The sequence below is a fragment of the Melanotaenia boesemani genome, chromosome 14 (assembly GCF_017639745.1).
Source record: "Melanotaenia boesemani isolate fMelBoe1 chromosome 14, fMelBoe1.pri, whole genome shotgun sequence".
Taxonomy (NCBI): domain Eukaryota; kingdom Metazoa; phylum Chordata; class Actinopteri; order Atheriniformes; family Melanotaeniidae; genus Melanotaenia; species Melanotaenia boesemani.
The window spans coordinates 18,821,229-18,845,061 of NC_055695.1; the positions used below are offsets into that span (position 1 = coordinate 18,821,229).

Below are 23,833 nucleotides of genomic sequence, written 5' to 3' on the forward strand. Positions count from 1 at the left end.
ATGTCTCACAAATATTTTCAGTCTTTTTTTTTCCAAGTATCTAATTTTTAAACCTCACACAACTAAAATGCTCCATTTAAGGCATCTGTGATGCGCATAAAGAAATAAAACTCAAAGCTGCATTACATCATGTGACCATTCTCATGGTGATGCATCCCCTGAGGGGCACAGGGCAAGGAATGGCATCATCTATCTCAATACATGTGTCTATGTAAGGGTCCAGCAGCACCATGTTGGGGAATGCTTTGTTAATCTTCCTCTCACTGACCAGGTAGATCTGTCCCGTGACTGTGGTGCAGCCACAGAAGAACTTTCTGTCCAAGAATTCCTCTTCTAGTAACGTCCACTCTTCTGTCTCCATGTCAAAACGCAAGGCTTGGCCTCCAAACAAGTAGAGGGCCCCATTGAGCTCAGTAGCAACCAAGTCATATCTAGAAAAGGACAGAACAGATGAATCTTTCTGTTTAATTTTTAATTAGGCTATCATGATGAAACCATTTCATTTTGACAAGATCAGAAAGACAAGATGAGGAATTGGTGCACTTTGATGATTCACTCACCGTGGAAATGGAGAATAAGAGACCACATCCCACTGATCCTCTTTCACCATATACCTCTGAATTCCTGCATAAGCTTCCCCATTTTCATCCAGGCCACATGCTACGTAGACGCATGACCCCAGAGCAGCAGTGGCTGCCCTCTCCACGGCAGTAATCATGGGCCTCACTTCCTTCCAGCCCTCCTCTGACCCCAGGACCAGCATTTCTACATCAGCCACAAGACCTTCATCCATACAGCCACCTAGGACATATAGAGCTGAATTCATCCCTGTGGAGCAGTGACTGTGTCTGGATTTCTGCAGAGCCGGCCCATCTACCCAGCGCTGGTTCCCACATTCGTATATTTTGACCCAGTCCACGCTGAACCACAACACATCCCGGAAGTATCCACCTGTCACAACCACATTGTCTCCTAAATGATGAGAAAATAAATAAGATTTCATGTTATAAGATACTGACTATTCTAATGACCAGTATGTTTTTAAAAAATCTTAAATTCAATTTGAAAATAGCACTGAAATGAGTGATGAAAACCTGTGTTTATTCCCTGTACACATTCAGAGCTCTGTATTTATTAGTTTCATTACTATCCTCATCACAACAAGTATATTAATTATACAAACATTACCTACTGCAGCAACAGAGTACTGGGTTAAGTTCTTCCTCTGTAGTGGTGCACAGCTCTGCCATCTACCACTCAGAGGGTGAAACTGATACAGTGCCTGTTGTTCTTGATCATGAGGCCCACCAAGGACATAGAGGGTCTCTTTGGCCCTGGTCCTCCGTATTGACCTCCCCATTGACCAAGATGGTGGGAAATGTTCATTCAGCTTGCTGATGAGCCTGGCTCGAGGGTCAGAGCTTTTCATTCTGGTCAAAAGATCAGTGATAAATGATAAAGAGAGAGACTCCGGCCTCACCAGCTCTACAAGCTCCAGAAAATGTTCCTCACGTTTAGAGTCAAATGAGGCCCACCGTAGGGTGGCTTCCAGGGCCACATCATCTTTGTGGATGGCCAGGTCATCACTGGCAAGTAGATCTGCTATTGTCTCCTTGGAAAGGAACAAGAAATCCTCTTCGGCAGAGATTGCAGAGAAGTGTGTGAGCACCACCTGTCGTGCTGCTGTGTACAGCTGAGTGCAGCCCAGCTGCCAGGCATAGGTCATCATTCCCAAACAGTTACTGAGGTGCAGTTCACGCTCTAGGAACTTACAGCACAACAGTCTGGCTCGCTCCAGTTGTAAAAAGTCTGCTGTCTCCAGGATCCCCAAAACATTTTCTCTGTCCAAAGTTAGGCTGCATGTCCTACTGTATTCCATCAAGACCTTGAATTGTTGCAGACCCACACCTCTTATCTCTATCTGTCTTTTGTTGCTCTCCACGCCACAGCCAAAGAAGAGAGCCCTGAAGTAAGGACTCTGTAGAGACAAATGTTGACGGTTGACAAAAAATCTCTCTCCTTCTACTTGTAGGACAATGTCAGGGATTAGATCAGGTTCAGAATCTTTTACTTGTAAAGCAGTTTCATCTTCCTCAGTTTTGTTTACTGGCTCAGAAAAAAGTGTGAATTTTTGCTCCTGAGATTTCAGCTCAGTGTTAGCTTTGCAGGCCATGTCACAGCAAATAGCCACACTAAATGTGTTCTGCTCTCCCCCCCTTCTGGTTTACAAAATACCAACTGGTGTACAGCTTGAGTGTATTATTAGACTCTGACTGACTTCCACCAAAACAAGTGAGAAAATAAGTCTGAAAAATAGAAGCTACATAAATTCCCAGTTGGCAGGAATCTGTTAACATGGATTTAATTAAAATCCTTAATAAACAATAGTAAATAGTAAAGCAGCTAGTTAATAAATTTAAAAAAAGAGGGAAAAGGAAATGACGTCAGACTCATGAGCTTAAGGATTTGATTGGTTGGACGGCTCTGGGGTCAAACTTTAACTTCCGTTTCATACAGCTAACATGGCGGTGAGTTCACAATTTATTCTTTTTTAGCTTTATGCCTAAATACGATCTTGAATATATTGTAAAAATTATAAATATCACCAGAGATGGAAAGCATGTTTTCCAAAATATCCAAAGTAATTTTTGTACATTTAGTAACTTGCTAAGCTAAGCTAAGCTCGTGCTAAGTGTTTGTGAGCAGTTAGCTTGCATGTGACCTAAACACAACGTGCACTTTTCTGTGTGCAGGATAAAGAAAAGAAGAAGAAGGAGAGCATCTTTGACTTGTCCAAATACATTGACAAGCCGATTCGTGTAAAGTTTCAAGGAGGACGAGAAGGTATGTGTAATGGTGCTAGGAAGTTGTTACTAGCCTATTTGGCTAGCCAGTGGAATCACTGTGTATATGAAGTTGTTTAATTGATCCTAACTAGTGAAAAGTTGACACTGAGCATTTCCCCCTTCAGCTAGTGGTGTCCTGAAAGGATTTGATCCGCTGCTTAACCTCGTACTGGATGGAACAATCGAATATATGCGTGGTAAGTGGAAAAATATCCTAAATAAATAAATAACAGACCGAAGACTAGGGTCGGTGTGATACAATCAGTGATGAGAATTTTTTTTTAGTTATTTATGAACATTATAACACTGCAAACTGAGGGGAAATGGCATGGAAAACTATAAATTTATAGCTTGTAGAGCACCATTTCCCATCCTGATCATTATGTCTCACTCTACATGTTTGCTGTTTTTGTCTGTTGTTTTAACACTTCTGGCTAAAAATAACAGGTTTGGTAACAGGCTGAGCATTCATTTGTTCTGGAGACACAATACGTATAGTAATATTTCAAATAGGGATCACCAGCTCCAAACCTTAGACCAAGAGGTCTGGTGTTTTATGACCATCATATTTATTACAAGTTTCCATTTAGCTGTTAAGCAAATCTGAAGCAAGCCTTTAAAATGACAATTAACAGAAAATGTGCATCAGGCTGTTAGTTTTCCGGTGTTATGCCATAAAGTGATCGTCTGCCAGAAACTGATTAGACGGCCACTCAGTCTGTTAACGCTGTCGCCCAGTTTCTCTTTCTGGTCTGCAGATATTCCTCTCGGTATAAAACCGACACAGCATGCAAATGCTAATGACAGTATGTATGGTTTTGCGAGTGCTTTAATGGATTAATCACAGCTGTAGACAAAGAGGTACAGTAATCAGAAACGATATTCAGGCATGTTGTTGCTTCACTGTTTAGGCTTCATGTGTGTTTGCCTTATGCTTGTTTTTAGAATGTAAAGTCCAGTTCGTTTATGATTTATGTGTTGATTTACAAAGTTTTATTTTCACTGATGTTCATGACTTATTTTTTTAATTAGTACATTAACATTTAATTAGTATGTTTCTTGTCAATAAAATGCAGAATCTACATGGAAGTGGTCTGATTTCATTCAAGAGTTATACTGTACAAATTACTGGCCAACTAGTACCTTACTAGTACCGTCAAATTGGTTTCTGGTAGAAGATCACTTCATGGCACAACACTGGTTCAGAGTAAACAAAATTAACCAATTGTTGCCAGTAGGTGGCAGTATAGTTACATGTAGTTGTGATAGACTGAAGAACAAATTGCTAACTTGAGACAAAACCTTAAAACAATGAGGACACCAGAAAGGGGGGAAAGAAAGCTTTTGACACCAAGAAGAGAAAATTAGAGTTGTTTTTATTTTTTTATTTATTTACTTGTTTGTTTATTTATTTTTTACATTCCTTTTACTGGATGCATCATGATAATTCTAACATGTTAGACACAACTTTATGTCTCTTCAGATCCAGATGATCAGCTGAAGCTGACAGAAGACACCAGACAGCTGGGGCTGGTGGTCTGCAGAGGAACCTCTGTTGTGCTCATCTGTCCCCAGGATGGCATGGAGGCCATACCAAATCCTTTCATACAGCAGCAAGATGGTTAACTAGCTAAGGCTATTAGGAGACCAGTGGTTTTTTTGTTTGTTTGTTTTTTATTGAGGTATTTTCCCATTATTTGTAATTTTGTTTTAATAATTACAGTACAGTTATTCTTTTAACAATGCTGTTTTGAGTTAAGAATAATAAGCAAAGAAAAATTTGTCATGCAAATAGTACAAAGATTTGTGTTGTAAAGAGATCGTGTGTTAACAGTGAAATGTTCTTTTTATCTGTAATGACTAGATGTTTTCCTATTATTTGTTTTTGATAAGAAAATAAAGGGGAAAAGAAAGCTATGCTGGCCTTACAAGTTGTTTTTTCTCCTGAGCCTGTACACAGAGGAACTGTAGAAACATGACCAAGATGAGGCAAGGTTATTTGTATAGCACATTTCATGTATAAGACAATTCAAAGTGTTTTACCTCAAACAAAAGCATTACAGCAGGGTGCAGAAGAAGCATTAAAAAGTACATAAGAGTCATATTAAGCTATAATTAAAAGGATGTGCACAAATCATAAAACTAGTCATTTAAAAGCAAGCAATGTCTAGATACGTTTAAAAAAAACTTAAGAGTTCATGCATAAGGGAATAAGAAATGTTTTTAACTTGTGTTTAAATGTGTCTGCAATTTGGTGAAAGTTTAGCCTCCACTGAAAATTTGCTCCACTTAGCAGCGTAACAGCTAAATGCTCCTTCTCCATGTTTAGTCTGGACTTTGGTCTGGATTCGCTGACCCGTGTGTTCTGGTCCTGTACCATTCTGGGAATTGTAAACTATTGGTAGGGTTTTAAAAATTGAGATTTTAAAGCTGGTGTGATGTGTTTAGATCTCTTAGTCCTTGTTAAAACTGAAATGGCAACATTCTGGATGAGCTACAGATGTTTAATGCTCTTTTTGGGAAGTCCTGTTACAAGACCGTTATAGTAATTCAGTCTACTGGAGATGAATGCATGGATGAGTTTCTGTTGGTCTTTTGGGGTTTGTCAACAGCTGCCTTGGTGACAGCTTTGATGTGGCTATTGAAAGTCAGAACGGAATCTAGCAACACTCCAAGGTTAAGGCAAAATTAAAAAAACGTAGAACCATGAAAGCTGAACCAGGCTAGCTGCTTGTTGGCTGTCCACCAGCTTCTTGACAATAACATCTGTTTTTCCAACAGCTCAGAGTCATTGCTGTTAAACTCGGCCAGCCAAAAAGAGAGAACAATTGTTATCACCTGACAGACGTCTCATCTATCTGCTGGTTGTAACTACTGGCCCGTGTGAGCAGTCAGTGATCTGTCGACCAGCCACTGAACTGGATACAGCGCTATCCTCTTTTTCATGCAGTAATGGAAGAATTTGATTGTGATCTTTGAAAGTGTTTAAAGGAATAAAGGGAGTTTCTGTGTTTGAAGATAAGCCATTCAAGCCTGTGTGCACACTCACAAAGAGACATTTGTGGTATGAACTGCTTTAAGTCAGAAGTATATTAAGCAGGGTGGGGAAATTGTATAACTGTACTTATTTATCTTTGGGATTGTTCTTTTGGAGAAGGGTAGGAGGGATTTACTGTGGCTCATGACTTTAGATAAACATCTGGATTATTTATTTATGTTAAAAATAATTCCAGATGCTTTGAGATGACGGGCTGCTGTTAAAGCTTTCTGTAAAACACAACTTTGTAGATTTAAATATGTTATTAATTGAGAGAAGAGTGAGTTTGAAGGGTTATGCAGGTCACAGAACGCCCCCTTGATCTGTTTAGCGCTTTAATCCTGGTGAAAGGACGGATGCCAGGAGTTGTAAACCCAGAAATAAAAAACAAGGCTTGCAGGAGGCTTCGCCCCTCCTCTGCTGCTCAGTCACTGTGTCAATGGAGCACAAAGAGGCAGCCCATTAGAGGGAGCACAGAGTTCCCCTGAAGAGCTGCAGAGTGTTTTTAATGACTAATTTCTAATCATTCATTTTTGGGAATAATGACGGATTAGGTGGTGTCTGATGTTAACTTGGAGACTATTAGAGCTTTAAAGTGACAGGAGAAACGCCTGTGCACATTGGGGTGTGACCAAAGGGATCAACACGGATGGACCGGGGATTTCTGAGGCTAAAGTGGACCTCTCAAAGCAAACAGAAAGAGTGAGTTACCTGCGGGAAGGGCACGGCACGCCCCAGCTCAGGTGGAACAAATAGCGGACCTTTTTGCCCCTTTGCCTCGTTTTCCAGCCGTGTTTTTGCCTCTTGTGCCCGCTGAGAGCTGCACAGTCTCGTCTAGTGTCAACGTTCAGAGCAATGACAGAGGAGACAGGTGAGTGCGCTCAACTTCATTCACAATGTTTTTCGCTTCACACCGAGGTGCTCGTGAAGAGAGCTTGAGTGGAGTAACTTCCTCGGCGCACAGTTAAGCTATAAACTGAAATTAAAAAGTTATTGCGCAATCTTTCCTCCCCACGTCTGGTTGGTGATTGCCGAGCATCATGGCTCCCTCGGTGTCTTTTACGCTCACCTAAACCCAACCTCAACCTGGGAACTGTTGCTGGACTTTTCTAAGTAGTTAGACGTTTTTAACTCTAATCCCCACATATGTCTGTTTTCATTTTGGATGCGATCACATCAATTCCCTCCACAGTGCATGTTTGTTCGGTAACCATGTTTTTTGTTTTAGTTTTCCATCCATGTGTGCATCTTAAACTAGGTAGCCCAAACTTATTTTTTTTTTTTTTTGTTTTTTTTTTTGTTTTGTTTTTTTGGGTGGGGGGGCTTTCTGATTCAATTCAACACTACAGAATATTTTAATCTCATAAATTTAAATTAGTTTTTTTTATTTCATTTTCTCATTTTAAAAGTTATGATTTCCATAAGGCGATAAATAAAGTTTTTCTTTCTCATCCATTTAACGTTGACACATTTTCTCACTTGAGACGACAAATAAGTTTAATACTCATTTAAAAAATTCTCACATTATAAAGAAAAAAACAAACATACAAAATAAAATAAATAAATAAATAAAAAACATGTTTTTCTAAAAGGATTGAATTCTTTTGTCAGGCATGATCCCTGTCCACTTCACAAGTCTATTCTAAATTACAACACAGACAACCTGACAATAAAATATATATTTATGTTTTGTACCAACATATATGCTTTCAAAATAACTCTCTTTACAAAAATATGTTCATTAGTTCAATTTTCTAAAAGAATGTATGTCAATACGAATCAATTATGTACTTGCACTGAACTACCTGGCTGCTCATAATAAAGACGTTTCAGTTTAGGTAGAAATGCAATATAAAATATTTAAATGCAAGATAATGAATGTAGAATTGCATGGCCTACACATTATTTAATATATTTACCTCTAGAAGAAAAACTGCATCATCATATAGAAGTTTCAGCTTAAGTAGAAATGCAATATAATATATTTAAATGCAATGTAACAAATGTAGAATTGTATGAAAACAAGTATACATGATTTATTACTATTTACATCTAAAAAGTTGCATCAGTCCTAGGTAGCCACAATCACTGCTCCATTGATCTTATTAAATGGCACTGGTAGCAATCTGCCTTTTCACAGCTAGATGTCACTACCCTACACACCACATGGAACTGGAAAATTGGACCATAACTATAGGCTCTTCATATTAGTTTTTAACCTCAAACCTGGAGATAAAAGTATGACCACCGAAATCAATCATGTTCCAGAGTGGCTTTAAGAGTTTGATGCTGGGGAGAATGCAGCAACTCACAGAACAGTTATTGTTTTATTTCCACCAGGTCTGGGTCATTTTGTGTGTCACAAGTTATGATACTGAAGACATTTGAATGTGAGCTGTGAGTTCTGTGAGTCTAACATGGATGTAAAGAAGGATGGAGGAGGAGGGTCGTGGTCATCTTCAGGGACATCCTCTGCTACTTGCAGCCCTGGCTGCTACAGGAGTGCCATTATAGCTTGCCTCCTCTTCTTTCTTATTATAGGCATCCTTGTGGGTCTTCTTATAGGTGAGTTTGCACACAGTAACATTACACTCATCACCACATCCAATACTTTTTTTTCCACGTAAATCAAATAATTATGTAGATGATTTAATCCACGATTTAAGGGTAAATTTCTCAACTGATCAAATCAGCTTCTGTTTCCTTATATTTGCTAGTCTATTAATAACAGAGGATATCATTGAGAGCTGATTTTTATCTTTCACTGCTAGCATACTCGGTGCAGGAGCCACATTATTTCATGGAGACAGTGGAGCTGAATGGTCTGAAGTATAGTCCTGATCTACAGGATGAGAATTCTGGTTTCTTCATAATACTTTCCTCAGCTTTAAAATCCAAGGTGAGAGCTGATTTGCAACAGTATAAAATCACAACGTTTCTCCATAAACAAATGTTAAACTCCAAAGTTTCTTTTAGATTAAAAATATCTTCATTGCCTCATCTATATCACATCACTATGATGACTGCAGCATTGTTGCCTATGGGTGAGTGGACACTGAAATGAGGTCATTTAGCCCATAAAAATGTCTAGAGAATGACACCAACATTATGACTTTCCTGTCTTTCCAGTAACACTAATGGCAATGTGATGGTAACGTTTAGACTGGTCTTCAGGGTGTCTAAAATCCAGCAGTATTCAGAAAACTTTGTTTTGGACCTGCTGAGAGCAGGACTCAGCTCAGAAATGAACGGGAAACCACTGGAGGTGCCGGGCTTCGGAGAGATTAGCGCTATCTTCTTATTAGGTAGTACAACTGCATTATCATCATACATCTGTCTGTGGCACCAGAAGGAAATGACTGGGTGCTAGAGACAAAAATAGATAATTTTCCACACATAATTTTTTTCTTCCATTCCTGCAGGAGCCAGTGGGAAGTCATTTTATGCAATCGGAGATGATCCAATAGGTGAGTGAACATGCAACAAGTTTTCTTCACAACTGATTAAAATACTAAATGGGTTACAATGTTCATATTGGAGCAAATTTGACATGACTCATTAAATGCACGTTATTCTGCTGCTTTTTGTTTCTCTAATATTATCTGAGGTGCACTGAATCAGAGTCATGCATCTTCAGTCTGAAATCTTTTTATGAGCTACACAAAGCAGCACTTAGCAGACTAAAGAACAGTTTCTATACAAAAGCAGTAACGGCACTCAAGACACTTAAAAAATACAATTGCCTCAGGAATTGTGTGCTGTGCAATACATGTGGACTTGTATGCCTGTGTGAATGTGTGTGTAATCATATTATTTATTATAATGTTGTTTTTAAATTGTCTGGTATGCTTTTTTATTCATGCACCTTAAAGGATTGCCTCCTTCATTTCTACTGTAGTTACACAATAACAAAGTGATTGGGATTCTGATTTATTCAGTTTAAAACAATTTATTTTTCAGCAAATCTGATTAATTTAAAATGTTGATTTATTCCAGGGTTAAATTGCTTATACCTGGTCTGGACTTTTTCAGTATTCTTATGAATAATTATCTAATTGTCATAATTTATTTCTTATTTATCTCACGCTTGCGTTCTCTCGTGGACCTTCTAGCCAGGTGTCCTGAAAATGCTTTCACCTGTGACAATGGAGAGTGTGTCACTAAAATAAATCCAGAGTGTGATTTCATCCCAGACTGTGCAGATGAATCTGATGAAGCTCATTGTGGTAAATGATTCTTTAGCATTCCTTTCTCTACACAGTTGATATCAAGCATGTAGTTTCTACAAGTTGCAGCCGACTACACTAACATTTGCTGCTCACCTTTATTCATTCATTTGATCCACCCAAACTCCTGTGATCTCTCTCAGCCTGTGGCACACGACCTGCCATGGGGAGTCGGGTGGTGGGTGGTGAGGATGCTCGGCAAGGGGAGCTGCCTTGGCAGGTCAGTCTGAGGCTCCAAGAACAACACACCTGCGGAGCCTCTATCATTAACGAGCACTGGCTAGTCACTGCAGCACACTGCTTTGAGAGGTAGGCAGAGAATGGAGCAACTTTCTCTTTATATTTTCTTTCTGTTTTACAACTATATTTATGAGGACATCTCGAAGCCTTTGAGAAATAGATGGGCCCTTGACTTCCAGACAATGTGCTATCAAATACATAATAGCTTGGATTTCTAAATGTTTAGAATTGAATAACCCAGTTTTGATGCCTCTAAAAACTGCAATTAGAGGTCATATTTTCACCCTCAGAATATTAGACATATTTTGATATGTCTGCCAAAAGTTAAATAATCAAAGACCAAAAAAAAAAAAAAAAAAAAAAAAATCCTTTAAATTGCACTGGGACTGATGACCTTTATCACATCTGTCATCTAGTCCTGGGAATATTTGGGATTATTTATCTTAAGAAAACTTAACTAAATAAAAAACGTATAGAACTTTTATTAATCCTCTTAATCACTCCTTTTTGTTGTTCTTCTGTAAATCCCATCCTTAATTCCCTTCCCCTAATGACTTTTGTTGTATTCAAAGAGCCTTCATCAAATATTAGTAGAAAATTGTAAATTCTGGGTATCTGATTTTTTTACTGGTATTCAGGTTTAAGTTAAATAAGTCCTCCAAGGGTTGCTTTAGGGCTGTTGAGGGTGTACTTGGGAGGAAGAAAGAAATTGTGTTGGCTAACAAAATAAATGAGTTGTTAAGTTTCCAAATGTATTAATTCTGCATAACTGCAGAAGTAATGTACCAAATAAGTCCTGAAAACACTTAAGTTCTTTGTTGTACCGCCGCATTAAAACAGCATTTCTTGTATGTATGCATTTCAACGACCCTATAAATATACTGTAATTTGTTTCTTTACTTCTTTTAGAGACAATGACCCCAAGGAGTGGACAGCCCTAGTTGGGGCAAACCTGGTCAGTGGTGAGGAGTCAGGGTCCAAAGTAGTTAACATCAAGTCGATAATTGTGTCTCCAGACTACGACCCCATGACCACCAACAATGATGTGACTGTGCTAGAGCTGGAGACCCCTCTCACCTTCAGCTCAAACATCCAACCTATCTGCATACCCTCTTCATCTCATGTTTTTGCTCCTGGTCAGAGCTGCATGGTGTCTGGATGGGGTGCTCTGAACCAGTTTAGTTGTGAGTTTCCATGCATACATACACATCAGCAGCAAACACAAGTAATGTAAAACAGAAAGGAGCTGAGTGGCAGACTTAGAGATGGTTATTAGATTTTATTTATAACTAAATATAGTATTTTCTTTTAGGTGGGCTGTTTTAAATTTACATCTGCAAATAAGCTATGGCACACTAAAGAAAGGGATAAAACCTAACAAGCACATGCTGTACTACACTACAAGGTTTTGTATCTTCTTATTTAAATGGTGATACTGTTGGGTTAAAGAAATGGGCAAAGATGGTTAATAGTGCAGAGATGAAAATAAGCTGACTGAGTTATTATTAAAGTGTTATTCATAGCATATTCATAGCATTACAAACAATGAAGAGACTCAGACTCTTGTCCTGAGGGGTAAGGAGGAATTGTAAAATTATCAGTGACAAGTGATTAATTCCGATATTTGTTATTTTAGAAAGAAAAATTTCAGTTTTGTCACTGTTGAATTTTAGAAAGTTTTGAGCAAAACAAATGTTCTCTGCTAAGTAAAAAGTGGGTTTGATGGACAGATAGAGCTGGGTGTCATCTGCATAGAAGGGAAAATTAGTGTTTCCAAGGGAAGAGATAAATAATGAAGATAACGAGTCTCAGGACAGAACAATGGGGAACACCACCAATGACTGAAGGGTGCAAATTGATTATGGCTAGAGAGTTAAGATGGAAACGAGCAAGTTGAGTGTTAGTATGAAATGGTTAAGAAATATGTTAGGAGAAATTCAGTCAACAGCAACAGTCAGTTTGAGGGGAATTACTATGGAAAGTAAACTAGAGACAGCTGACAGAGCATTGACGATTTTAACTAATACCCAAGGAAATGGTTGAAGTGATTGTCTGGCATGAGTTGCTATTTAATCTGCAAAAAATACATAAAGGTATCATACTTTGAAACATAATAGAAGTGAGAGGGAAGAATATCAGGTGGTGGTGGTTTTGAGAAAGCAAGGCTTGTGTGTTTCCAACACCAGATGAAATTAGGTTGGCATAACCAGGAGAGTTATATAAGAAGAGGGCTGCCTTCATAAAATATCTCTCTTTTGAAGAAATCTGAAGAAATAAGACATTAATTTGCACTGTGCTTCTGTTCTTTTGTTCAGTCGCAGTGCCTCCCATTCTGCAGAAAGCAGTGGTGAAACTCATCGACTCCAAGGAGTGCAATAAATCTTCTGTGTACAGAGGTGCTATTTCTCAAAACATGATATGCGCTGGATTCCTGCAGGGCAAGGTGGACTCGTGTCAGGTCAGTGCACACTCTGAAAAACAACTAACAGATGGTTGTTTTTTATAGTATGAGCTATCCAGTTACATTTTCTGACAATGCTTCCTTGTTTTTTTATTCATAGACCAATGATGTGGCTTTCATTTCTTTTTTACAATGAATCTAAAAATAGGGCCAAAACTGTACATTAATACTGTTCCCACCCTAAAAGTGGATGTAGTGTCTATTATGATGATCTCAGCCTAATGTTTTATGTGCTTTAAATGACAGAAGGGATGTCATTACACTTCAGTGATGGAAAGGCTATGAGACTGTAGAAATTAGCTTCTAGTAATGACATCCTAATTAAACACTTATTACCTGCTAATAAACCAATCTTCAGTTACATGTCACCAAAATTACACTTGCAAGGTTTTCAGGTTTCATTAACTTCTTGATTGGAAAACCAGAAGTTATGTGTTTTATGTGCAGGGCGACTCTGGAGGGCCTCTGGTGTGTGAGGGGGCCCCGGGAAGGTTCTTCTTGGCTGGGATAGTGAGCTGGGGTGTGGGATGTGCCCAGATCAACAGGCCTGGGGTTTATTCCCGCGTCACCAGGCTTCGAAACTGGATTCTAAAGCACACAGATCCTAGTCTGGTTCATGACTCCATCCAGTATGCTGCATCTGTGCTACCACCAGCAAAAATAGAGCCCTATGGTCCGACTCCTGGGACTGTTTCCATTAATGTTTCCTCAGTACTAGCATCACCTGGTAATATCATCCTAGAGCCACATACATTTATGAGCTCATTCCTCATTTAAAACTGTTACAACATGAGTGAATTATTTGTTATGTATTTCAGCTGTGAACTGCAGTGGAAACTACCAGTGTAGTTCCACATTCTGCATTAACAAAGTCAACCCAGAGTGTGACAAAGTTCCTGACTGCCCCAACAAGCTTGATGAAAGAAACTGTGGTGAGTTCATGTAGAAAGAGAACCGTGTGTTTGTTTGTGTTGAAGGACATGTTTTTGAGTTGTATTTGTGCCGCAGACTGCGGTATGCGTCCTGCACTGGGATCTCATAGGATAATAGGTGGAATAACAGCTCGGAGGGGAGAGTGGCCTTGGATTGGCAGTCTCCAGTACCAAAGACTTCACCGTTGTGGTGCCACACTCATTCACAATAAGTGGTTACTGACTGCAGCACACTGCTTCAAAAGGTATGAATTTATTTAGGAAAACAGCCATCACACTTTGACTGGTACTGGTCCTGCTTTAATCATTTTCATGCATAACTCTTGTCCACAGTGATCCCAGTCCAACTAACTGGGTAGTAAGCCTGGGATCTGTGCTACGATCTGGGGTAGGTGCCCTAGTCATTCCCATCCAGAGGGTAGTCATCCACCCATCATTCAATGGCACCAACATGGACCATGACGTGGCTTTGCTGGAACTGGCAGTTCCAGCCCCCATGTCCTACACCATCCAGTCTGTGTGTCTGCCCTCACCGGTGCATCGCTTCCTGAAGAATGCAGAGTGCTACATCGCAGGTTGGGGATCCATGAGAGAAGGAGGTGAGAGAGGAACTGTAGACTCACACTGACACATACTCTGATTTCAAGAGGAAATAAATTAGATACATTTTTATTAGTTTATTTGACAAGGACAGTACACATTGATAAACACTGCTGTAAATGTGCCAGTGTTAGCTATAGAGCTAATTTTCAACTGTTGTCCTTGGGCAAGGAGTAAAATACCAACATTCATAAAAAAATCATAAGTTTAGACAACAGTAAAAGTTCTGGCTACCTATACACATGACACAGCATTTCACAAAATACAATATTTACAGGGAAAATGAGAACATTTGTGCATGGGCAGGTTATCATGCAACTCAAAAACAGAATATTTGATCATAATGAAAATAAGACAGTTATTTACATAGTTAAAGCACCTCTTGTAAATGAAGCATGCTGCAGCCATTAGATGATCCTGGCACAAGGCAGGAAACATACATCATGCATCAGGAAATCTGCAGAGTTTTAACAAGTACAATGTTGATTTTATTTCAGCCAGTTTTTAAGTTGAGTGTAGAAGGTATTATATGTAGGGCATTCTCTTATGGAAAGCGGTACATTGATCCAAATGTTACAGCCCCTAACTGAAAGAACAGACTGCCTAAAAGTGGTGCGTCTTTAGGGCACTTCACAGTCGCCACCTGTGTTAAATCAAACCAGACATTTAGAAACCATCCTCTATAAGTAACCAACCAGCTAACCAAACACAGCAGAGTGATTTGCATTGTCAATTCCTTCAACATCTTCCAAACAGTTTATGTTAGTGAACTGGCACAGTAAGAGATCACTCTGATTGACTGTTAAAGAGCAAATGAGTGTATGAGATAGAAGTCAGCACTGATTATAGAAAATAACCACTAGAACACAAGCAAAACAAGCTATTTTTTTCCATAAAAACATGCTCATGAAGACTTAAGAAACTGTAGACCAATGAGAGCCATTACTCAAGAGAGACTGGCTCTGTATGACATCACTGAAAAACACAAAACCAGCTCTGCTTTGTGTGTGTGCTTTTAATCCCTGTTCTCTTCCTGTTTCTACGACTAATTAGTGTACTACCACTTCCTACTGTGCTGGGTAGTTATGGCCTCTTGCATAATAAAAGCAACTTTAATTAAACTAGTGAACAAAGCATGACTACATGAAACTGAAAAACAAAATATAAATAAAGCAAAACCAAAAGACCCTAACAGTGTTGTGAGTAAACTGCAGAGCGGGCTGTCATCCCTTCCAGTTCTTAAAGGGACAATAAGCGGAAATTCTTCATTCCTAGATTGAAGGAATTTTAAAAAACCGCTATGTGAAGAACTAGAGTTATTCGATAAGGGAAGGGACATAATTTGGATGAACATTGGCCTTGTTTTTCCAAACTGGAGAGCACTGCAAGAGCTAAAGGGGTTCAATTGGATTTGGCGCTAGCTCTTCTCCTAAACTGTTAGTAACAACATAAACATAATAAGTTACTTTAACATGTTCCATAACATAATGATATTGTTTTCTTCAGTGTGTTTGCACTTTGAACATTCGCTTGCAGAGGAGGCGAGTTGGGGATGGGGGAAGAGGTGGAGGGAGGTGTAGCTCATGACACACTTTATTTTGGTCTCCAGCCAGTGCACAACAGCAAAGTTTGCAGTGAAATGGTTTTGTTTTTTGCCCCTTTAACACACGTTTGGCTAGGACCCTTAAAAGATAGACGAACTAAAATGAAGCATTTTAAATAAAAAGTCACATATAGTTGTGAAAATGCATGATACACTTATCATTTCACAGGTTCACTGACCAACTTGCTGCAGAAAGCTGCAGTAAACATCATTGACCAAGCAGACTGCCAGCAGTCTTATGGAAGCGTGTTGACTCCTACCATGATGTGCGCCGGATTCATGGAGGGAGGCAGGGACACCTGTTTGGTAAGACACGCTGGGTAACACACTTTTACCTCTTCGGATATGGGTTGGACATCTGCATTGTTACAGCTTTGGCAGCCTCTTAGCTGTAAGATAGAAGATCACAAGGTGTGGTCCAACTTCTCAAAGGCCCTGAGAATTAGGACGTTGTGCCATGGCTGAGTTGCATCTTTTTACAGTGGATGATTAACCAGGTCAGAGCAAAGTTAATCTTGTTATTTACTCTTTAAAGGTTATCAGGACTTACTTTTTGAAAAAAAAAATTTATGTATATTAATGTATATAAACAGAAAAGGATTTTAAAACATTTTAAGTGGAAAAACAAAAATATTTGCTTGTGTTTGTCTAAAATGAAAATATATTTTTTCCCTAAAAATACACACCCCACATTGCACCTTCTCCCTTCCTCTCCTTCTTCCTCTCTCCTTGTAATCTTCTTATGTAAGGAAACACTCATGCATTCCTGTCTCGGTCAAAGCACAAGGCATCTCAAAAGTGATCCAATTGACATTCTCCTTGTAACTGCTCCTTCTTTATTATTCTTCTGCTTCAACACTCTTCTGTGATCAATTAATTTGCCCACCTTTACTAATTGGAGACCTAAAAGCATTGCTGTTGTTAAAAAAATAACTGTGCTGTTAAACTTTTCTTTCATCGATTCAATCTTCCAGGGAGATTCTGGAGGGCCGCTGACTTGCCGTCACCTCTCTGGCCAGTGGTTTATCGCAGGAGTGACCAGCTGGGGACATGGATGTGGACGAATAGGTTTCCCAGGTGTTTACACTCGTGTCACATCCATCAGGAAATGGATATCTACATACCTACCTTTCTAAAGTGGGGAAAAAAAACAAACACTTGTGGGCGCCAAGGATCATAATGGTGCATCGTCTCTACAAAACTGTACTGTACAAGGAATAAAGACACACACAGACTTGGTTAATATATACTATTGATATATTTGACCAACTGGTAATAGGTGCTTTTTGTTACACTGTGCAATTGTCTGACTCGGAACATTTTTCTTTTATCATGTACTGAAAAAATAATCATAAGCTGTGGGTTATGGACATTTAGCCAATGCATGCATGTCTGAAAGTATTTATTACAGTTATTTATTTTCCTGACTGGTAAAAAGAAAGAATACTGGTAATGGTGTTTTGTTTTGTTTTTTTTATCAATATTTTATGTGGGTTTGAGATTATGCACCATTCAACCACAACATCAAAACTACTGACAGGTGACATGAATAACATCTCTGTAGTGCCATATGTTGCTTGGTGTACTTACAAAATCGGGGATTTTTACCACCAACATGAACAGTTACAGACCAAACCTGTGCTCCAACTGGAATAAACTGGAGCATACTGCAAAAATAAAAATAAAAAAACTCTCAGGAAACTAAAGTCCCTATCTAATCAGGCATCCAGGAGATGTGCTGAAATGAGTAAATTACCCACAATATCCAGGAACCTGCTACTAACTACCAATCAATATTCCCAAAGGTCCTGAGTATGACCTGATGGACCAGGGCTGTTTAGAGACGAAATATTCTAAAGCTGGTTTTAATGTTGTGGATGATTGGAATATGTGGTCATTTATGGGTACATTTCTTTGTCTATTTAATATCTGTACTTCGAATGTTTTCGCTAAAATTTGGCTTTTGGGGGGGAGAAATAATTCTATGTGAAAAAGTGAGGCTAGATTTAGCTTTGAGTAATTCACCCTCTGACTTGAGCTTGATAAATTCAACTGATGATGATGCTCTTTTATTGATGGCAAACATATGAAAAGAAAAAAAAAAAGATGACATCCTTTATTGCTTTGTAGCTTTTTCCCATGGAAATAATTCCTTTTTTCTCAGTCATACTGCATATGAGGTTCACAGGCTTTTCTGGCTCTTACTCTGCAGGAAAAAGTGACTGAGGTTCCCAGACACCAGATAAACTGCACACACAAAGCTGTGAAAGGTGCAGTATACCATCTAGAGTGAGGTAGACCTCTGCTGAAACAAGTCCACTACTGTGGAGGGCAGCAGATAGAGTGACACCTGGAAAACATGCCAGACAAAACAGTTTTGTTCTCCTGCTGTACTTTGATATAGGGCTGTCTGGAGGCTGGTGAATGTCAGATTCACAGCTGTGAAAACTCCTCAGTTCTTCCTGATGATTTCAAATGAAAATCCAAGTTTAACTTTCACATGCCCATATTTTATTTGTTATAAAATAACAAGTGAAACAAGTCATAAACGGTGTGATGGAGCAGATCTACTTTGGAACAGCAGTGTGGAAAAAAGTTTTTAACATTAGTCAGGATTTGAAACATAAACATAAAAAAACACTCCTGTCAACTTGTGGGATGGGACTTGCCAGAGCTAGTGATGGAGTCAAAGGTGCAGTAGCTGCAGTCCGGCATGAAGAGGGGACAGAACTAGGTCTTATATGCAAACTCAAAATGACATTTATTTAGGTAAAGGTTTATTGTTATGTCCATGCCATCTAATAGCACACTGGCATTGTTTTCGAGAAAAAACAAAAATTCAAAATGCAATTTAGATGAGTGAAGACAAGTTATAGAGGTTTTATAAATGCTTGGAGAGGGAGTTTCAATAGATCTCAGACACTTGGCTGTAAAGGACTCCTGAAATGTTGCTTTTATCTCAGATTTAAATATTTTGTCCTTTTCTGAGCACAAATAATGTGCACCAAACACTGTTTTGGAAACATATATTGACTAGGAGTCATCCTGTTCAGTTATGGGCTCTATGTGTCCTAAATTGTCACATGTGGAACTCAAACTCTGTCTGATGTCAAAGTCAGTAAAGCGTTTCTACCACATCACACTATTTTGCCATTTAAACACATGGCTAGTGTATAAACATTCGCACAAAATGTGGAAAGTACCCACAGAGGATGAATTATTGTAGTTCTTACATATAAGATAAAATAATTAAGCTTTATTGGTAAGCTGTTCCTCAGCAGAAATCAAACTCTCCACAGAGACACTCTTATGGCTAGGAGTCCAAAGGCCTTGTCTGCCTGTCTGTGAGGTATTGTGGCAGAGGTTGATGATGTGCTGCTTCCATGATACACCTGTGTGTGCACAGTTCATGACCTCCAGTGATGCGCTGCACTTATCCTCACTGTCAGCAGCAGCCCAAGGAAGGGAAGGAGGAGAAGGATGTTCACATCCGAGCTCTTTCCCTCTGCAATCTGGAGTTGTATGTTCGGGATACAGTGTTCCAGGCATCCATATACCGATCCATACACATGGCGATACATTTCTATATGGGGATGCAGAGATGTTAACAACAATGTTAAAAAATAATAATAATTATTATAATAATAATAAGCCTCAAAAAGAAAGTACTTAATGATGTTAGGGCTATTATCAATGCTCATCATCATTATTAATTAATCTGACAGTTATTCTTTACTAAAATATGAAGAAACAAGAAAGATAATCCAAACATGTCTACTGTATAACCAGCAACCCAAAGATATGTAACTGGAATCAGTGAACTTGTAATCACATTTCCAGTCTGAAGCTAAAACCAAATAAACTCACGTCACCCAAACACATACCTGCTCAGAGTTGTCCAGTGTGCTCCCAGGTTTACCTATGCACTTCTTGAAGCATTTATCTGTCATTCTCTGAAACAAGGACACGTTAATTATGCCAGTGTCCTACTTAAGACAGTGAGGTTCTGGGTAAGAGTCGCTGGTTTCGTATGTTTCAATAACAGATTGTTTCTCTGAGCCATGTTTAACATGTGTTATAAAGTAATACTAACTCTCCATCTAACCTGCTGACAAGATCAATAAATTAATCTCAAATAAACCAACTACTGATGTTAACATAGCAAAGCCTCAACTCAGTCTAGTTAGCTTAGCAGCTAAGTCCATTGATTTACCTGGAGAAGTTCCTGTGCGTTAGCCACCGCGATTTGGACTTTAACCTGTTCCATGATGGTACCGGTGTCCATTTTTCCACCGGACCCTCCTGCTGAGAAGTCTGTACCAAACCCATCCATTTCTATCTGCGTCCTGCTCGGATATTCGACTTTGGGGGATTTATAGAGACTGCACGTGCAGATGGTAAACGCTAGGTTTGGTAAACGACAGCTTCCAATGCCCTTGACAGAGGCGGCTGTCTATAACGTCACTTCCGTATGAGTCGGTTGCATCATGAGAAATGTAGTTTTTTTAAAAGTGGGCTCTAAAAAATAGTGTGTCATTTATTTGTTACTTCTCCCGACTCTTTTAGATAATTCTGGAATGGGATTGACTAGTTTTCCCTCCAACAACAGAGACGGGGTAGTGTAGTCGCTGGTACTGATTAACTATCAGTTTTACCAGGCTATCCTGAGTCCATTTAATTACATCAAATAGACTCATGACTTTAACATTGTTAAATTTTACCATTTTTCCTTTTTTATATCTTTAAAAATTAATTTCAAGTAATTAATAAAATAAGTGATACGATGACACATCTAAGGTATGGACTTGCAAGATAATTAATTTTCAAACAACTACAAAACAGACAAGATGACAGAATGAAATTGGTCCCTAAAGTGATATCTTCACTGTGCTGGCATGCAGACATTAGTCTCATTTTTAGTATTCTTTGAAAGAGCAGGAAAAAGTTAAGGTTCCTACTGTATGTATGTAAGATACAAGATGTATGAATTTGTCAGTTAGGCAAAGTGAAAGGTGAGTCTTTCTGCTAATGTGCCAAACACATAGTATAGAAAAGAAAAAGATTCCAATCTGAACTACATATAAACCTACTTTTAGTTGTAGGCAAGCAGCAAATGACTTTACAGCCCTGTCCACTTTGTGCCCCATCAGGGGTTAGGTCAGGGGTGCCCAAGTCCGGTCCTCAAGATCTACCATCCTGCAACTTTTAGATGCAACCCTTCTCCAACACACCTGAATCAAATGACTGGCTCGTTACCAGGCCTCTGCAGCGCTGAATGACATGCAGATGACATCTGATTCAAGTGTGTTGGAGAAGGGTTGCATCTAAAAGTTGCAGGATGGTAGATCTCGAGGACCGAACTTGGGCACCCCTGGGTTAGGTTAAAGAGAGAGTTGTCCTGACTGAGTTTACTGATCAAGAAAATGGCTGTGTCAGAATATGTTGTTAAAATATTTAACAATCCCTAAATATTCAAACAAAACTTCCCGATAAAAACCTTATAACCTTGCTTTGGTCATGTTTCTGTTCTTTGGAAACCCTTACCCACATATGGTTAAGGTCGCCAGTCTATCCTTGGGCTTTGGGCTATGGACCGTGGGAAGAAGCAGCAGTACCCAGTGAGAACCTGCACATGCATGGAAAACATGCTAACTCCACACAGAAGGGCACCAGTTAAGGCTCAAACTAGGAACCTTTTGTATGTGAGGTGACTGTGCTAACCACCACACCTTCAGCAGGATTCATGTAGTAAATCAATACACAAACATCCACAGACATTTGTGGATTGATTATCTAATCTTGGATTCACAAGTGCTCTATATGATAGTAAAATAAATTTATAACAGAATTTTTTTTAAAAGTGTCTACTTGTAGCTTACTCCTAAAAACATTCAATTCCTCACGCACCATTATATATTTGCCACAAGGTGGAGCTGGATTCTAATAAAACTCTCTTCAGCTCTGAACCAAAAGTGAACCATTTCTAGTTGGACCTGTTCTGAAATGTAAAACCAGCAACTACTTCTAACTACTTATAAAACAGTATTCCTTGCATTCTACACATTACTGACCTAACTATTTGATTGTGCAGCTCGTTTGTAACACACAGAAAGCATCATCTTTAAAATCTGAAACAACTGATTCAGTCCAGATGAAGTTTACCTTTAATTCTATCCCTCTTGGTTATTTTAAATTTAATAACTCAGCTGTGTGGAGAATTATGAAATAGCTTTAGTCAGAACATTCCATGTTCCCTTTAAGCATAACATTATCTTTTGTCATTTTAAGGGATTGGCTTTAAAGTAGGAGGTTTGGTTTCTCTTGTCTCTTGAATGAAATAACAAAATAAGTTTTAAAAACCTACACTTGGCAAAAAAAAACTTGACAAAACAAGGAGTAGTTAAATAAAACATTTACTTAAAACTTAAGTTACAAGAAGAGCTACAAGAAGACCTGCTACTAAAATAAAAACCTCTGCATTGTTAAGTGCTAAGGCCTTGGGAATGAGGATGACCCCCTCCAAAGACCCCCGCCTAATGTTTCAGGCGTGATGACCTCACTGAGAAGACCACCTGCCTAGAGTGAACAAACATGTGCTACAGTGAGTCTGCTGGCAACAATAATGTGACGGTTAATGTCATCTAAACGGACACTCACTCACTGGTTTGATACAATGATGGGGGTATTGAGGAATAATTGTGGGGGGTCTGATTGGTGGCGTGCCTGCCTGAGAGTAATTAATGACCAGTTATACAATACATGTACACACACACACATTCATACAGTTTTCAAAACCATTTGGCTTCAAGCCACCGGGGTGGAAGAAGGGAGGGGAGGGTTAAAGTGCAGCAAAATGAATTAACCTAAGATTATAATCATGAGTTCATTAATCTAATCTTCTTAAAATCTTAATCGCCTTTAGGCACACTTGTATGTATGAAAGTATTTTGCCCAGTCAGCTTACAAAGAAGGCTTCAACAGGCACAGACTGTAATGTTATGATAATGTGAATTACCAGTGAGTGTTGGTAGCTTTGAATGTGATGTGAAGCTTTGAAGTTATATCAGATTGTTACCCCTGGACTTTGTAAAAAAACAGAGATATTTAGTAACCTCAGACATCAGTGGCACTAAAATGTACATCACTCAGCATGGAAACAGTTGGAAATAGCGAAAAAAAAAACTAAAAAACATCCCAGAGACATGCTCTCATCCAAAAAAATTCTGACGGGTGAGAAACAGCAGTGGCTTTTAATCTTCAAAAGCAATTGCTGAGTGACAGTAAGACAGTAAGAAGAATGGGGAGAGAGGATGGGGAAACATGAGAAGTGTGGCATCCACTCTGGAAGAGGGGCTCCTGCTGCTGGAGTTCAGTCGGCACCGTGCAAAGACAGGATGCCTCTTCAACAATTAAAATTACCACCAGTCACTGAACAATAAGCATGCACTTTCTTAATCTTATTCTCCTCTGGTGGCTTTCAATATGCTTCTTCACAGCAGATATTTTGACTTGTCAAAGCATGAAAAGCACAGGTGCAGCTAATAACATGGACAAAAGCTCTGCTCCATTTGTGAACCAGAGCACAATAGCAGAGCCTTGAAACTGGCACACCTAAATGAAAAGCAGCCCTTTTAAATGACATGTAGGGACAAGGTCCAACAAAGATTTTTGAAGAAAAAAATTTAATTCCTCAATTACTAAAATATATCTGTCACTTAAAGAAAAGAATAAAAAAGCATGTCTAAAAGCTGAAAGAAGCTTTCAGTGTTAAGTCCTGTATCTTGCTTTAAGTATGTGCAGGCTGGCCTGATTCATTCCAAACTAACCTGATTGTTACTCAGAAAGTCTGCATGGATTGGAGAGACATTCTTTATAAATTCTTGTAAAC

At 38.9% G+C, this 23,833-nt stretch overlaps 4 protein-coding genes across 5 annotated transcripts; 2 read left to right on the forward strand and 2 right to left on the reverse strand.

The window, feature by feature from the left end:
* Window positions 1-2,205, reverse strand: LOC121653426 (kelch-like protein 23). 2 transcript variants are annotated; one of them, XM_042006905.1, is made up of 4 exons: window positions 1,536-2,205; window positions 1,189-1,430; window positions 561-972; window positions 1-431 (listed from the first exon to the last, which is right to left on the reverse strand). In XM_042006905.1, exons 1-4 carry the CDS (start codon window positions 2,171-2,173, stop codon window positions 128-130), a joined length of 1,596 nt encoding a protein of 531 aa, XP_041862839.1. In that variant the 5' UTR covers window positions 2,174-2,205; the 3' UTR covers window positions 1-127. The 2 variants fall into 2 exon arrangements, with proteins under 2 accessions (XP_041862839.1, XP_041862838.1); XM_042006904.1 differs by having other exon boundaries at window positions 1,189-2,205.
* Window positions 2,206-2,455: 250 nt separating this feature from the next.
* Window positions 2,456-4,763, forward strand: lsm7 (LSM7 homolog, U6 small nuclear RNA and mRNA degradation associated). The gene is made up of 4 exons (XM_042006908.1): window positions 2,456-2,528; window positions 2,754-2,844; window positions 2,972-3,043; window positions 4,330-4,763. Exons 1-4 carry the CDS (start codon window positions 2,523-2,525, stop codon window positions 4,470-4,472), a joined length of 312 nt encoding a protein of 103 aa, XP_041862842.1. The 5' UTR covers window positions 2,456-2,522; the 3' UTR covers window positions 4,473-4,763.
* Window positions 4,764-6,329: 1,566 nt separating this feature from the next.
* tmprss9 (transmembrane serine protease 9) lies at window positions 6,330-17,382 on the forward strand. Its single transcript, XM_042007077.1, has 16 exons — window positions 6,330-6,754; window positions 8,224-8,448; window positions 8,655-8,782; window positions 8,860-8,927; window positions 9,013-9,188; window positions 9,306-9,350; window positions 9,996-10,109; window positions 10,253-10,418; window positions 11,259-11,533; window positions 12,665-12,807; window positions 13,258-13,537; window positions 13,629-13,742; window positions 13,819-13,987; window positions 14,076-14,341; window positions 16,115-16,251; window positions 16,920-17,382. The coding sequence occupies exons 2-16, from the start codon at window positions 8,301-8,303 to the stop codon at window positions 17,079-17,081; spliced, it is 2,391 nt and encodes a 796-aa protein (XP_041863011.1). The 5' UTR covers window positions 6,330-6,754; window positions 8,224-8,300; the 3' UTR covers window positions 17,082-17,382.
* Window positions 17,383-18,433: 1,051 nt separating this feature from the next.
* timm13 (translocase of inner mitochondrial membrane 13 homolog (yeast)) lies at window positions 18,434-20,393 on the reverse strand. The gene is made up of 3 exons (XM_042007078.1): window positions 20,159-20,393; window positions 19,830-19,898; window positions 18,434-19,528 (listed from the first exon to the last, which is right to left on the reverse strand). The coding sequence occupies exons 1-3, from the start codon at window positions 20,276-20,278 to the stop codon at window positions 19,430-19,432; spliced, it is 288 nt and encodes a 95-aa protein (XP_041863012.1). The 5' UTR covers window positions 20,279-20,393; the 3' UTR covers window positions 18,434-19,429.
* Window positions 20,394-23,833: the final 3,440 nt, after the last annotated feature.